The sequence below is a fragment of the Zootoca vivipara genome, chromosome 2 (genome assembly GCF_963506605.1).
Source record: "Zootoca vivipara chromosome 2, rZooViv1.1, whole genome shotgun sequence".
NCBI lineage: Eukaryota > Metazoa > Chordata > Lepidosauria > Squamata > Lacertidae > Zootoca > Zootoca vivipara.
Window position 1 is genome coordinate 116282699 of NC_083277.1, and position 16424 is coordinate 116299122.

Below are 16424 nucleotides of genomic sequence, written 5' to 3' on the forward strand. Positions count from 1 at the left end.
GAGATCACACTGGAACCTGCTGTAGTGATTTTGCAGATGCTGCCATGCAACCTAGGTAAGGAAAGCTTCAGGGTGGTGGTACAGGGCAGCACATTCCTGTTTCACCTCAGATTCTGGCTCCGACAATGCATGCATGCATGCACAGTTTCACTTTAGAGGGATTTATCTCTCTCTTTTCATGAACAGCACCGAAACAGATGTTAAGGAATAGAGGAATGTTCAGGTTTCTCTTAATTGGTTCTCTGGGAAACAACCAGACTCTTGCTTCTCAAACTAATAACTCTGGGTGTCAATTAAGACTGGGCAGAAAGCCAAGTTCTGCCAGAGACATAGCAACTACTCTCTCATTGGTTGAAGGGCAACACTGAACTCTGTTATTAAGGAATTCTAGCACATTTGTTCTGTGTGGTGGTGTAGGTGAGAGTTAGAAGGAGACGTGCTGTATCAGATGGTTGTGTGTGTGAGAGAGAGTAAGAGTAAGGATTTATTTTGCTTTGCTTTGTATATAGAAATTCTGTTTTTCTTTTATTTAATAAATCCTGCATATAGTTATTCTGCGTCCAGATGTCTAGTCATTGAAACCTATGGAAGTTTCCGTGTTGTGCAGCGATACTCTGCTACGTTTGGGCTAAAGGCGCTAGAGCTACGCCTGACACTTTATCAAAATTCTAAGAAGGTGCATCTTTTGAGGAAAGAGAGGCTTAGCATTGCTAATGTATAAAGCACTGAATGAAGCCTGCAGAATGCTACCTTCCATATATGCCCTAGCGGAGGGACAGTAGAAGTCTGTGGATAGTGGAATGTGACAGGAATCCAGGAAGGAGAGGCAGGAAGCCTGCCAAATCAAGCTCTGCCCCCTATAATATGGTGGTATTCAAAAGTATTCTCCCAGGAGCTGCTGGGCTCAAATGTGAGACCTTCTGTTTGCATGTGGCTGTTCCATCTGGTGAATTATAAGTCTGGGATATCTGCTGCCCTAAGTAGTTAAGAACCTTCAGGCCTGAACTGGCCTCACCCAGGCATACTGGTCATTGGCTCCTCCTGAACAGGAAGGACTATACAAGGGCTTCCAGTTTGCACAAGCCTAACTCTTTGGTCCTGATTCCTGGCTTTGTCATCTGCTCTAACTTCTGCTCTGCTCCTTGGATCCAATTCCTGCTTTTGTCATTCTTGCCTGCTTCCCTGGTCCAGCTGCTGCTTCCTGGCTCCTGACTAAGGTTGGACAGCTGCCTGCTGATTACACATCTACGACACTTTCGAAACCACAGGGACTAGAAACTTGACTGTCATATAAGAATGGCAACTGATGTTCTTCGGGAACCTGAATTGTGGGCTTGGGATTGGATTTTGTGCAAGCCACCCTTACAAAAGCCAAAGAACTCTATAACTCCTTTACCAGTGGTTGCCGAGGCCAAGGATTCCCAAATGCTGGATGAAGAGAATGTTGGAACTCTGCAATTGGCACTATCATCATTTGGGTTGAGCAACTGCTGCTATGTGGGCACTCAGATGCACACACATGTTTAAAGTAGCTTGTGTTATGTGACAGTGTGAGTACCTCCCACTATGACTAGCAAATATTTGTCCAACAAACACAGCCTGCTTCTTCTTCTGCTAGCAAATATCCCTCTGAATGAAATTGTTCCTTAGCACGAACTGTTCCAAGCTTCATGCAAATTTTCGACATTCCGAGGGGATGCAGATGAGCAAAGATCTGATAGAGCTTCCTTCCAAAGCAAGATTCTCCCTCTGTGTATGGATCACAAGTTGATCTTGTTTTCTAATTGTTTTAGTTTTTGTTGTTTTACATGTTTTAGTGGTTATGCTTTTTAACTGGCTTGTTTTATTGCTTTTTTAAAAATTATGGATACTTTTAATGCTTTGATGGAATTGTTTAATTGTGTATTGTAATAATGTAATGATTTCATACTGCTAAACCTCTTAGAAGCCACTTTGGCATGTAGGTGGCATATAAATTACGGTAATAATAATAATAAACCTGTACAATAAATTGTCCTTCATAACTTTGAAACGTTCCAGCAGGGGAAAGCTCTGTTACCTGTGACACGCGATAAAAACTAGTAAAAGATGCCAACAAGAATTGCAATCATAAATGCAGCACACCAATTATTTTTTGTTTAATTTCACTTCAAACACATCCCCCTAGGGTGGACCATAGCTGCCAAGTACCCCGTTTCCCCCAGGAAACCCCCGTTTTTACTTACCTTTTCCCGGTGGTCCCCTGTATCACTTCGTCTCCTGTTTTACTCCGTTATTTTTTCCTGCCGGCGGCCATTTTTTTTCTTTCTGATTTGCCCTTCTATGGGCACCAAAAATGGCCATCGCCAGCTTCAAAAGTCGCATCTACGCATGTCCGGAAGTGCATAGAAGCGACTTCCGGTGTTGGCAGCGGCCATTTTTGGTGCCCATAGATGGGCGGAGCGACACCGGAAGTTGCGTCGACGCACTTCCAGACATGCGTACAAGCGACTTTCGAAGCTGGCGAAGGCAACTTCCGGTGTCACACGGCTGCCGGTCCCAGATTCTGCAGTCCGGGACTTGGAAGGTAAGGGGTGGACTGAAAAGAAATTTCCCATCCCCTTGAGTCTTGTATTCCTGCAAGAAAGAACATGGCAAAGTACTCTCCAAACAGGAATTCCAAAGGGCAAGAACCACAACAGGAAATAGAAAAGGTGCTGGAGATGAAAATCTGATTTTAAAGGACTCTGGGTTGTATCCATTGTTGGCCATGCTCTAAGTAGAGCCATTGAAGTTAATGGACCTAAGTTAGTCATATCATTAATTTTAACGGCTCGGCTTGGAGTAAACAGAAATGGCGTTTCCGTGTGCTGCTCTGGTTCGCCAGAAGTGGCTTTGTCATGCTGGTCACATGACCTGGAAGCTGTACGCCGGCTCCCTCGGCCAATAACGCGAGATGAGCGTCGCACCCCAGAGTCGGTCACGACTGGTCCTAATGGTCAGAGGTCTCTTTAACTTGGAGTATAACATAGTTGGGAGTCAAATACCAAATCCTGAATATGCTGCACTTTCTATTCCAAGATTTATTACATTCACTATTACTGATATACTGAGATTTGCATCGGAAACTTCATCTTATCTCAGGCTGCAGCACTGCAATGGGAGAAGGTAAGCCCATTGAATACTGGGACTTTGTTGTTGTTTAGTTGTTTAGTCGTGTCTGACTCTTCATGACCTCATGGACCAGAGCACGCCAGGCCATAGCTGCCAAGTACCCCGTTTTCCCCGGGAAACCCCCCGTTTTTACTTACCTTTTCCCGGTGGTCCCCCGTATCACTTCGTCTCCCGTTTTTCTCCGTTATTTTCTCCTGCCGGCGGCCATTTTTTTCTTTCTGATTTGCCTTTCTATGGGCACCAAAAATGGCCGCCGCCGGCTTCAAAAGTCGCATCTACGCATGTCCGGAAGTGCATAGACACGACTTCCGGTGTTGGCGGCGGCCATTTTTGGTGCCCATAGATGGGCAGAGCGACACTGGAAGTTGCGACGACGCACTTCCTGACATGCGTAGAAGCGACTTTTGAAGCCGGTGGTGGCCGTTACGTCGACGCAACTTCCGGTGTCACACGGCTGCCGGTCCCGGATTCTGCAGTCCAGGACTTGGAAGGTAAGCGCCAGGCACTCCTGTCTTCCACTGCCTCCCGCAGTTTGGTCAGACTCATGTTGGTAGCTTCGAGAACACTGTCCAACCATCTCGTACTCTGTCGTCCCCTTCTCCTTGTGCCCTCCATCTTTCCCAACATCAGGGTCTTTTCCAGGGAGTCTTCTCTTCTCATGAGGTGGCCAAAGTATTGGAGCCTCAGCTTCACGATCTGTCCTTCCAGTGAGCACTCAGGGCTGATTTCCTTCAGAATGGATAGGTTTGATCTTCTTGCAGTCCATGGGACTCTCAAGAGTCTCCTCCAGCACCATAATTCAAAAGCGTCAATTCTTCGGCGATCAGCCTTCTTTATGGTCCAGCTCTCACTTCCATACATCACTACTGGGAAAACACATAGCTTTAACTATACGGACCTTTGTCGGCAAGGTGATGTCTCTGCTTTTTAAGATGCTGTCTAGGTTTGTCATTGCTGGGACTTAGACCTGACTAAATATGCCACAGGATTGCACACTCTTTCATGGCAGCTTCAAACAGACCCTTAAGGTGGTTTACGGCACTAATCTTCCTAACAGGATTTGGAATATCGTGTGCTTCTCATCTCTGTCAAAATCCCACGCAAAGGAAGCAGTGTGTCAATACCTATAATTAATTCCCTTTTATATCAAAGGGAAGCCACCCTTAAGAGGAAGCCCCTCTCAGTACAAAGGCGGGGGAGGAGGAATGTCTGCAGCTCCTTCCATTGTTCTTTTTATTCCCTTTTTATAATAATTTTTATTAAGATTTTTCCAAAATACAAAAAAGGGGACACAAAAAGAGAAAGAAAAAAGAAATACAACAATAACACTATACATAAAGAAGGGAAAATAAAAAGACACTTAAAATTACTTATTCCTTTGATCTTTCACATTATATAATGGGACCCCTTCGGGTTCCCTTCCCCTGTGGTTCATTAACAAATTTATACTTTAGCAATTTCTAAATCATTTTCTTTACCTTATATTATCTTATTTTACTCCTTTCACTTAACATATTCATAAATTCCACAGTTTATTTACAGCCTAGTTCGAATCTTAATATGTTACTTTTGCATATTTTTTTAAAATATAACTTAAAATCTTTCCATTCTTCTTCTATCGCTTCTTCTCCTGTTCTTTTTATTCCTTGGTCCTTTTATTCTCTCTTTGTATTCAGCCTGGCACGGTGGGCTTGAATTAATAATAAATTGCCCAGCAGCAAAATGTCTCAAATCTTTTCACCTTCTCAGTTTTATATAAATAAAGGTCATGGTTTCTTGGGACTCAGACCCAAAGCTTGAACAGATAGACATGTGGAAAGGCTTTGATGCTGTGATTCCTAGTTTTTCCAGGAAAGTTGCTCCAGAACCATTCAAAATGCTTTTACTATTAAGGCTGTTCTGGTTCTGAAGAATGGCTGGGGTTGGAATGAGAAGGGGAGAAGTTTGCACAGGGTATGATTTGTATCAATTACACCCAATACATGTGGGAATGTTAGGGATGTGGATTAGGATATATTATTAGATAGATCCTATCCAAGCTTGTGTTAGCAAGCTTCCAATATCAGCAGAGTGACATTCCCCTTTTGTGCGCAGCAAAGCATATGCGTTAGGTTCGCTAGAACCTGTATAACAATAATATTATACTTTATACTTCAATATTACACTTCCTGGCAAAGTCCCCTTTGTCCCTCTTAAAAGAAGTACACAACACAGTGTTTATAAAATAAGATAGAGTTTACTTACAGTTTCATCCTGAGTTACAGCATAATCTCAGAAAGGCAGGCTTGCTTAGAAAAGTTACAAATATATACATCTAGAGTCTACTTAGTAAAGTGAGACTCCATGTGGTCTCACTCTTGGCTGCAGGCCAAGAGGGAGAACCATCCTATCTGTAGATGTTCTGGAGATGTGTTCCCATCGAAGGAGGAAGTAGCTAAGAGAGCGAGTGACTGCTGGCTAGGGGCTTAAGTCAGCTAATCTCATCAGCATATCTGGAGGGAACAGGAACTGGTGAGTTCCTGTTAGTGGACACTCTAGGAACTGTTGTGACTTGTCTGTCCCAGTGTTCCATCCCACAATACAGTGGAACCTCGGTTTACGAACACCTCAGTTTACGAATTTTTGGTTTATGAACGCTGCGGGTGCATCTGGAATGGATTAATTCACTTTCCATTACTTTCAATGGGAAAGTTCGCTTCAGTTTATGAACGCTTCAGGTTATGAACAGACTTCCGGAACCAATTACACCCATGCTTCGGGTTAAGTACGCTTCAGGTTGAGTACTCCGTGGACCCGCCTGGAACGGAATAATCCACTTTCCATTACTTTCAATGGGAAAGTTCACTTCAGTTTATGAACGCTCCAGTTTATGAACAGACTTCCGGAACCAATTGTGTTCATAAACCGAGGTACCACTGTACAAAGCTTAAACTTTTCTTCTTTGATTCCAGGGCACAGGACTCTGTATGTTGGGGTGCGGATGCCTTTAGTGAGACAGACCCACAGACATCACAGACATGGCCAGAGGCACAGGAAGCGAGATCGGGTGCAACAAATTCAAGAAAGTACTGGGTCTTATGGTGAGTGTGCAATGCTGGGTTACTATGTGATGTGAACATGACAGTATGGCAAGCAACTTCATGGGCCAGTGTCCCATATAGATTTTCAATACCTCAGAGATAGAAGCTTTCCCAACATGGCTACCATTAGATCCTTAAATAGAATCATAGAACTGTAGAGTAACTTTTTTTTGCTGTACACTTCTGGCTAGGTCAGTGATGGGCAACCTTTTGAGCTTGCTGTGTCAAAATTCGCCAAAAAACCAAGCATAACTCGGGTGGTGTGTCACTTCGAGAAAAAACACCATAATTTTGCAATATGTATAGTCTAAATAACAAAAATGTATAATTGTTCCCCCTTTAAAAAAAGGAAAAAGGGGAGGGAAAAATTATTAAACTTTTTTTAAAAAAAATTATTTTAAAAGGGGAAAAAATAAGGTAAAACCCAGAGGTCTTTCCCAGTGGGACTCTGGGCTCAGGCCTTCCTCCAGTGGGTCTGCCGCTGGGGAGGTGGGCTCGAGTTGGGCCTGTGCCTCCTCGTGGCCCTCTTCAGCCCACCTCTCCCCTCACTCGGTATGCTTGCGCGATGGCGGGGCAACAGGGAAGGGGGTTTCACCTTACTTGGGTGTCTCTTCTCTCTTCCCGGGATGGCGGCGAGGTGGTGGCGGTGGCAGCAGCGAGGTCGGGGTCAGGGTTATTCTCCCCCCTCCAAGGGCCCCCTCCTCTCCCTTGAGGTGGGGGCGACGGGGACGGCAACGGAGCAAGCGGACCCCTGTTCTCCTTTGCCTTGTTTTTCCTTCTTTTCTCCCTCCTTTCTGTGGGGGCGGCGGCAGCTGGGCCAGGGCTTCCTTTTTCCTCCTCCGGCCTCCAGAGTGCCTCGAGGCCGTCCATCAGGTTCGCAGGGTGGGGGTGGGGTCCAGCAGCTCCCCGGTTGCTGCACTGGTGGCCCCATAATGTCAGGGTGGTGGTGGCGGTTTTGGTGGCTCGGGAGCTCGTCCAGCAGCTCCTGCAGCGCTGGTCACTTTCAGGAGCTCCGCAGCTCCTTGCTGACCGCCATCTTGCCTCGCCGGAAGTCTGCAGAGATGTGCCTGCGGCATTCCGCCGCCAGCCGGAAGTGAGGTCTTGGCATGCGGCTGCGTGTCACCCAAAATGGGTATGTGTGTCAGTGCTGACACGCGTGTCATAGGTTCACCATCACTGGGCTAGGTAGTAAATGTCATAGCTAGCAATGCAGGAAGTTTCTGCCTTTGCACAAATCTTCATTATCTGTGGTACTGCATATTATCCCTTTGCATGTTGTGTTCTTATGCTGAGGTGCTGCTCCTGTAAACTACAAATCCCATGTCTAGAAACATTGCAAGGGTTCCCCCTCTTGTCCTTTTTTTTTTGGCAGGATATTCAAAGGGGGGGGGGGAGCAAATAATTGTCATTTCTTTCATTCTCCGTTTTCTTAGATTCCCCATCTCGGAGAGTTCAGTTTATCATTGGCATGGAGGAGGATGAGGAACATTGCCCCCATGACTTGTTCACAGAGATGGATGAAATCTGCGTGAAAGAGGATGATGATTCAGCGTGGAAGGAAACAGCAAGGTAAAAATGAAGGACAACAGCTGTACGCCAGCTTCCCGTGTGGTCAGTTTAGCTCCCTAGGATTAAGCCAGAAGCGTTCTTAAAGAAACAACCAACCCTTTCCCCTGCTTATGGGAGCAGAAAGTTAAATGGGCAGACCGCATCCTGAATGCTGATGCTGAACAGCATCTGTCATGTGGGTTTACCAGAGATGTGCAAGGGAATTGTCAGGACAGTAACGTATCTGTGCGGGATCACTGTAAGTCTTGAATGGAGAATGGATAGAAGCACCCAGTTTCACTCAGAACAGTCTGGCAAGCCAGGATTTTGCACCTGGAATTCTACCATACTTTCTGCTCCTGTTCCAGAACCAGTTCCAGATGTCCCAGTTCTAATGTTATCTGGTGGGTACTGCTGACTCCAGAGGTTTTATTAATGTTATATATGGGCCATTTTCAACATGCACACAAGCTTCTTGAGCCAGCATGAGGTGGTAGTGCCATCACATCAAGCCAATTGAGGCGGCTTTTGATCAGGCACCCTCAACCTTCAGCCCTCCAGATGTTTTGGACTTCAATTCCCATCATCCCTGACCACTGGTCCTGTTAGCTAGGGATCATGGGAGTTGTAGGCCAAAACATCTGGAGGGCCGCAGGTTGGGGATGCCTGCTTTTGATCATTGGCTGCTGAGCCAAGAACACTGGAGAAGGCTTCCAGGCTTTGCAGCAGGACCTTCTGGATTCCAGGAAATCCAGTTTCTGGGCTGTTTTGTTTCTGCTGAGCGCAGAGCTGCTAAGCTGCTGCCAAATGCCACTTTGTGCAGCATCTCGAGTTCATAAGTGCCTTAAATGCACTTCCAAACCTATTCAAAATACATGCGCTAATGTACCTGCCAAGCTCACACAAACCAAAGCACATTCGCTGTTGCTTTGCCCAGTGGTGACATCTACTGGCAGAAGACATGTTGTTGCTACCCGCCAGTGCTTTCTACACCCGCCCTTGGTAGCCCCAGATGCTTCCATAGGTTTTGATTTTCAAAATAAACAAAGCAAGTGACTGGTAACTCCTTCTGCACCACTTTGTTTGTGAACACTGGGAGAATTCATTTTAGTAATCTGGGTAGATCACAGCTTCATAAGCCTTGGTTTCTCAGAGCCACTACAAAGCAGGGAACTGCTATTTTGAGCCCCCTGAAGTGGCAAAATGTAAGACTCTCAGTGCTCTCTGAAAACAAGAAAACATTTTCCTCATTTATGTTCTACGGACATTATCATATTTTGATAATACTTGGCTTTGGGAAGGGGCAATAATTTATAGGTAGAGTACACACAGTGCTTGCAGAAACTCCCATGTTCTATCATTGACACCACAAATTAAAGGATTATGGGTAACAAATGGAAGGTGGTGTGGTTGTTGTTTAGTCGTTTAGTCGTGTCCGACTCTTCATGACCCCATGGACCAGAGCATGCCAGGCACTCCTGTCTTGCACTGCCTCCCGCAGTTTGGTCAAACTCATGTTCGTAGCTTCAAGAACACTGTCCAACCATCTCGTCCTCTGTCGTCTCCTTCTCCTAGTGCCCTCCATCTTTCCCAACATCAGGGTCTATTCCAGGGAGTCTTCTCTTCTCATGAGGTGGCCAAAGTATTGGAGCCTCAGCTTCAGGATCTGTCCTTCAAGTGAGCACTCAGGGCTGATTTCCTTCAGAATGGATAGGTTTGATCTTCTTGCAGTCCACGGGACTCTCAAGAGTCTCCTCCAGCACCATAATTCAAAAGCGTCAATTCAAAGGTGGTGTAGAAATACTTAAAAATAAAAAGACACATGAGGCCACCACCTTTCTGACGGTAAGCAGGTCTAGTGATTGGACAAGACACTGCCTCCTTCTTGGGATCTGGGACAGGATATAAATGTAATAAAATAAATTTGCACACTGGTACTCAGCACCAGGGTCAAGGTTTTTTTCCTGTTTTTCCCCCCTTACTGTTCCTATTGACTTGGATTGTATTGGTGTCCATCACTTTCAGGTGGGTGAAGTTTGAAGAAGATGTGGAAGATGGAGGAGAGCGTTGGAGTAAACCCTATGTTGCAACCCTCTCACTGCACAGTATCTTTGAGCTGAGGAGCTGCATCATCAACGGGATTGTCCTTCTGGATATGAACGCAAGCACCATGGAAGAAATTGCAGGTGCCAGTTAATGATGATTAAAAAGGAAAGGAACAGAGTCAGCTGAAGGCGGATTGGAGCCTGAGGGAGAAAAATCCAAATGGCACCCTCCTGCTTTGCATACAGCTGACCCCAATTTCACTGCCCTGCACCTTTTCTTAGTACAGTAGTGCAGTGGTCCTCAACCTTGGGCCTCCAGATGTTTTGAGACTACAATTCCCATCATCCCTGACCACTGATCCTGCTAGCTAGGGATCATGGGAGTTGTAGGCCAAAAACATCTGGAGGCCCAAGGTTGAGGACCACTGCAGTAGTGGGATGGCAATTAGAAGGATTTTTTTTGCCAGAGACCCTGGAGGACTGTCTCCAGTCAAACAGGCAGTACTGAGCCGTATATGGGCCATGGGTAAAAGGCAGCTTCATATATTCATAGAATCATAGAGTTGGAAGAGACCACAAGGGCCATCCGGTCCAACCCCCTGCCAAGCAGGAAACACCATCAAAGCATTCCTGACAGATGGCTGTCAAGCCTCCGCTTAAAGACCTCCAAAGAAGGAGACTCCACCACACTCCTTGGCAGCAAATTCCACTGCCGAACAGCTCTTACTGTCAGGAAGTTCTTCCTAATGTTTAGGTGGAATCTTCTTTCTTGTAGTTTGAATCCATTGCTCCATGTCCGCTTCTGTGGAGCAGCAGAAAACAACCTTTCTCCCTCCTCTATATGACATTCTTTTATATATTTGAACATGGCTATCATATCACCCCTTAACCTTCTCTTCTCCAGGCTAAACATACCCAGCTCCCTAAGCCGTTCCTCATAAGGCATCGTTTCCAGGCCTTTGACCATTTTGGTTGCCCTCTTCTGGACACATTCCATATTAGAGAAGGGCTAAAACCACACCATTTTGGCTTCCACAAACGGGGGCATAATTTTTGGGGTTGGGTGATGAAATTGTATGAATGGTTTCTGGGGGAGGGGGGTTATTGCCATGTCAACTAGAGACTTTCTCTTTCCAGGTTTTTTTGTAGTAAATAAATAAATAAATAAATAAATAAATAAATAAATAAATAAATGCAAGGTGCACCAATGGTGACAGTCAGAGCAGAGATCAGGCTACAACCATGTTTCCCTGACAATACCTCTGGACTGGTGTGGCTTTTGTTGTGGCTGGAGCTCTGCTCTGGCTGCAGCTGTCATCACATGTAGCATTTTATTATTATTTTTGCAACATTGCTTAATTAGAGAGGGAGGGAGGGAGGGAGGGAAGTACAGAGAGAAAGAAGTGGTAAGTGTTCCACTCACCTGAAACTATTGCAACTATTTGGCTCTCCACCCCAAAATTTGCCAAAAGACCCCCCCAAACAGGAATGGTAATGGTAAATTCATGGGTGGTTTTTTGTTTTTTTTACTTAGGCCTAGTCTACATGTGTGGCCAGTTAAGTGTTACATGAGTGTAATTTCCTGATCTGGACCTTGTGCAGAGTATGAATCAATAAACACTCTGCCACAAGGAGTTCCAAAGTTTTACTGCGAACAGTCATTAAATTTGTTACAAAGAATTATTTCAAATATCAATCAACACATTGCTCTTAAACAACTAGCAATGCAGTCCAGTTTTCTTTCAGTTCTTACTTGTTAGTATAGTCCAATAACCACCGTATTTTTCTGTGAATTAGACGAGGTTGGCAGGAGCGCAACTTCCCCTGATGCAGCTGCACGCGGGGAACCATCTAGGGAGTGTTTCCTGCCCACAGCTGCGTGGGGGGTAACCACTTTGGGCCATCTCCCCTCATTTTCTTAAAATTGAGCCCTGAAAAATAGGGGCGGTCTTATAGATAGAAAAATAAGGTATTCTTTCTCTGGTTACAGAGAGAGATTCAGAAAAGCAAGCTACTTATTCAATATGCTTGTAGCTTCCAAGAGAGATCAGAATCAATTGACGTAACATTGAAACAAAGACCCTCTTAGTGCACCTTTTTGCACTTGTTACAGTTCTCTGTCAAACAGATATCCTGCAAATGCAAACCTCCACATATCATTTTAGACACATTAAATTCACATATTTTACATGGCCCTGATTAGACTTTGTCAGGTTGGCTTGCAACCTCAAGATTTTCTCTGAGTCTGAAAAAATGGTTATGGCTCTTCATGATTTTGTCATGGATGTTACAAGTGGAACACACTTTCCAGAAAAAATATGTGCGTGTTTGTGTGTTGCGTGCTATGTATTTCTACTAAACTGTGCTTAAAATTATTATTTTTTAAAAAAAATGCAAATGTTTCGCTAGCTTTCATGACAATGACTTTTTTTTTTTTAAAAAAAAAAATACCATCAAACCTGACCTCACACCATCGGTAGCCTTGTGAGACTTTCCCATTAAGGAGTTGATTAAGATATTATTGCCAAAGCCCCAGTTTGTTATGGGAAATGCTATCTTTGTTTGCTGTAACAGACTCTAGTCATCCTCTGCAGGAAAGTACATACACTTGTGAGTGATGGAGAAACTGCCCCGAGCTGTTAAAATCTGCATCTTTTGGAACTCTGATTGAACTTCCAGCTTACACGGCTGCCTGGAAAACAGAAAAGTTGCTGGAGACATTTTTTTAGCATTCATTTTCAGAGGCAGTTGCTCTTTTGCCTGATAACCAAAGTAATGTGTTAATGGAAGAGTTAGTGGAAGAGTCAATGGAGCTTTCTTTATTTTTTCCTTCCAGGAAAGTAGCTTTGTAGAAATGGGCTCTAAATTGACAAGATTCCATTCAAACCCCCTGGTATCTGATGATTCTTAGCACATTTCCTTCCCACAAGTGTTACCAATAACAGTCAATTATGCAAGAGGCATTGTGCTGCAGATTGCTTATAATTTGATTAGATGCGCAGAGAAATAAAACTGACTCAGATTGTGGAAGTGAACTGCATTATCTTGAAAGGGGCTGCAGATGCATTATTTAGACAGTGCTTTAGCATTTCAGCAAAGCTTATTAACTGAAGGAAAAAGGCCTGCTTTCTCTGCAGAGACAAGAGGGGTTGTCTACACTGCAGCCTTCTGCATCACATACCTGCACATGGACTTGGTTTCTGTGGCTTCACATCTGGCATATACAGGTGAAACTCAGAAAATTAGAATATCGTCGAAAAGTGCATTTATTTCAGTAACGGAACTTAAACGGTGAAACCAATATATGAGATAGATGCATGACATGCAAAGCAAGATATGTCAAGCCTTTATTTGTTGTAATTGTAATTATTTGTCATTAGGCGGGTCAATTATAAATGGAATGTAATTAATGAAATGTAATAGCGATGTTTATTTTTGTATTATTGTAACTCTTTGTTTTATTACTGTGGAATTTCCAAAAGAAAGCATTTGTAAAAATTAAGAAAAAAATAAAAAATAATAAGTTGCATTACTGAAATAAATGCACTTTTTGACGATCTTCTAATTTTCCGAGTTTCACCGGTATATGTTTTAGAGAGCCAAGGAATTTAAAGTACTCTGCTTATAGAGAAGAGGAATAGCTTGTGCTTGAGTGATGTTTTTCTGGCTTTGTTGGCACATAGGAACACAGAGTCAGACCATGGGCCCATTTAGCTCAGTATTGTCTGCACTGACTGGCAGCAGCTGTCCAGGGTTTTAGGCAGGTGTCTTTGCTAGCCTTACCTGAAGCTGCCAGGAATTGAACATGGGAGCCACTGAGCTATGACCCTTCACTGTTTTATCTTCAGCATTATCGGGGAAAAGATTACATGCCTGCCACCCTTGGAGGGTGGAAATGAATATCCCACACAATAGCTGTTAAAGCACAGAGACTGTCATAGGCCATGAATTAAGGCAATTTATTGGTAACCTCCAGGAAATTCAGGGTAGAGAGCAGCTAGTGCTGAACTAACCTGATGACTGGATGGTAAGAATGGATGCCACTCCCCACAGTCCGGAGCTCTCACATCCTTAAGCACCTACAACATAATTACTACCAGTCTGTTCTAACTCAGGAACATAGGATCCTGCCTTATACTGTGTCAGACCACAGGCCCTCTGGGGTTTCTGACAGGGGTCTCTCCCAAACTCCACCTGGGGATGGCGGGGATTGAACCTGGGACCGTCTGCATGGGAACCAGATGTTCTGCCATTGTGCCATGGCCTTTCCCCTCAAGTCCCCTTACAAGTTGTTCCTGTAGCTCAGTGGTAGATCACTGGTCTTGGGTTGATTCCCTGTAATCTCTGGAAAGAGGAAAGGACTTTCAACTCCCATAATTCCTGGCTGAGACTAATTGGGAGTTGGGAGTCCAACAATGAATGGCGGGCCACAGGTTCCTTACCTCTGATGCAGGGAATACTGGAAGTCAGGGCTAAGAAAGGTCTCTGTTCAGGACCATGGAGAGCTGCTCTCTCTATTCAGGCTCACTAGATGGTCTTGGGTTCAGTGGAGCAGTGGTCTATGAACATAAGGCTGCACATTCTATGCTTTATTTCTTACACTTAAAAATCTCATGAAAATTGCACAGAACCCCCCACCCATCCCCTACTCTCATGCAACATCCCTTAGTCTCCCATCCAGTCCCATCTTGTCATTCCTCTGGTTGTATTTTGCTTTTCATGCTGGCTCTAGGGCCAGCAATAGTTATTTTACCTTTCTTGCTTTAGATGGGTTTTTGAAAAGGTCTGGAGTAGGGTTGCTGTTGGCCATTAGTAATGATAGCTAAACGGAACCTCCACATTTAGAGGCAGTCTCTCTCTGCATACCACATGCTGGCAACAGAGAAGAGGAATGGCTTGCTTGTGAGTTTCTTACATATATCTGGCTCCACTTAAAAACAGTGAGACAAACCCAGTGGAACTGGGTGTGATCCGGTAAGGGTATTTTTGACAAAATCGTGCCTAAGGCCAAAATTGTGTATAGTCAAAATCCATTGGGTTCAATGGCGGGTGGGATTCAACCCCCCAGAACCCCACCCCCTTTCCACCCCCTTTTAAATGATTTTTTTTGCCACACACATAAAACTGAATGTGCACTAGTTAAATGCATGTAAGTGGAGAACTTACTGTATTGGGATTGCAGCTGATGGGAGAGTGCAAGCCTCTTCTTCATTTTTGCAATCCTGATGATATTTGGGCCTCCTGAGCTGCTGTTCACATTGGAAGGAAAACTCTCATTGGCTCTCGCACTACCAGCTGCAACTGGTCTGACAGCTGTGACCATTCCTGGACCAAGAAAGCTTGGCTGCAGTAGTTCATACTAATTCAAGACTGGATTACTGCAGTGCTGTCAAGCGTGGGAGTTCCCCTCTCCCTTCAGTAGCTTATAGATAAGAACTAATGAGAAGATGATAGTTTTATAGTCCTTCCATTACAGCATCATGTTGCAAGCACAAACAGACAACTCTCTGCAAGGAGATCAGCTGCTTACTCTGAATCCCCCTTCTGACTTCCGCAGCAAGGGGCGCGCCAATGGGAAGTTCCTCCCCCTCTTTGCCTCCTTTGTTCTCTGATATGTTTGGACCTCGGAATCCATGGGGAGGGGGGTTCCCCCACACTCTCTGTTGATGTGTCTCCCAGCTGCCCCCTCCCTTCTGGATCTGTTATCATTATCTTGTAGCTGGGTAAAAAGGTAAAGGTAAAGGACCCCTGACAGTTAAGTCCAGTCGCGAATGACTCTGGGGTTGGGGCACTCATCTCGCTTTACTGGCCGAGGGAGCCAATGTACAGCTTCCAGGTCATGTGGCCAGCATGACTAAGCCGCTTCTGGCGAACCAGAGCAGTGCACGGAAATGCCGTTTACCTTCCCTATTTATCTACTTGCACTTTGACGTGCTTTCAAACTGCTAGGTTGGCAGGAGCTGGGACCGGACAACGGGAGCTCACCCCGTCGCAGGGATTCGAACCGCCAACCTTCTGATTGGCAAGCCCGAGGCTCAGTGGTTTAGACCACAATGCCACCCGTGTAGCTGGGTAACTCCTCCTTAATCTGTTTAGCTTCCGTGTCTGCCTCTCTGCTTCTGAAAACACTAGAGGCGCCCCCCCAATATCCCCCCCCTCTTCTGAGAGGAGCTGAGCTGCCTGCGACTGCATCCCCCAATCTTCAGATCCAGACCATTCCCTGACAAATGCGCTGTATGTGGGGCTTCCCTTGAGCTTGATCTGGAAGCTGCAGTTAGTGCAAAATGCTGTGGCACAATTGGTGACAGGAGTGAGACCTTGTCAGACCTGTGCTGAGAGGTCTGCATTGGTTGCCAATATGCTATTGGATCAAATTAAAGGTGTTATTATTAGTAAATAAAGTCCTTAACCACTTGGAACCAGTTTACACACCAGATCGCCTTAACTCATATGACCGCTCAGCCACTTCAGTCTGTGGAACTGGCATTTGTAAGAAACCAGTCTTTAAGTGTGGCAGCATCTACACTTTGAAACTCCCTGCCTATTGACACTAGGAAAGTTCATTGCACTCTTTCGGGCACCTGCTAAAAACATTTTT

The 16424-nt window shown here is 44.9% G+C and overlaps 1 protein-coding gene across 1 annotated transcript in view; it reads left to right on the forward strand.

Annotated features, from left to right (window-relative positions):
• Positions 1–16424, forward strand: part of SLC4A8 (solute carrier family 4 member 8) — a 74428-nt gene that overhangs the window by 15612 nt on the left and 42392 nt on the right. The window contains exons 3-5 of the mRNA XM_060271068.1: positions 6105–6233; positions 7667–7802; positions 9807–9967. Of these exons, the coding sequence (XP_060127051.1) occupies positions 6105–6233; positions 7667–7802; positions 9807–9967 (426 nt within the window). The remainder of the gene's footprint in view (positions 1–6104; positions 6234–7666; positions 7803–9806; positions 9968–16424) is intronic.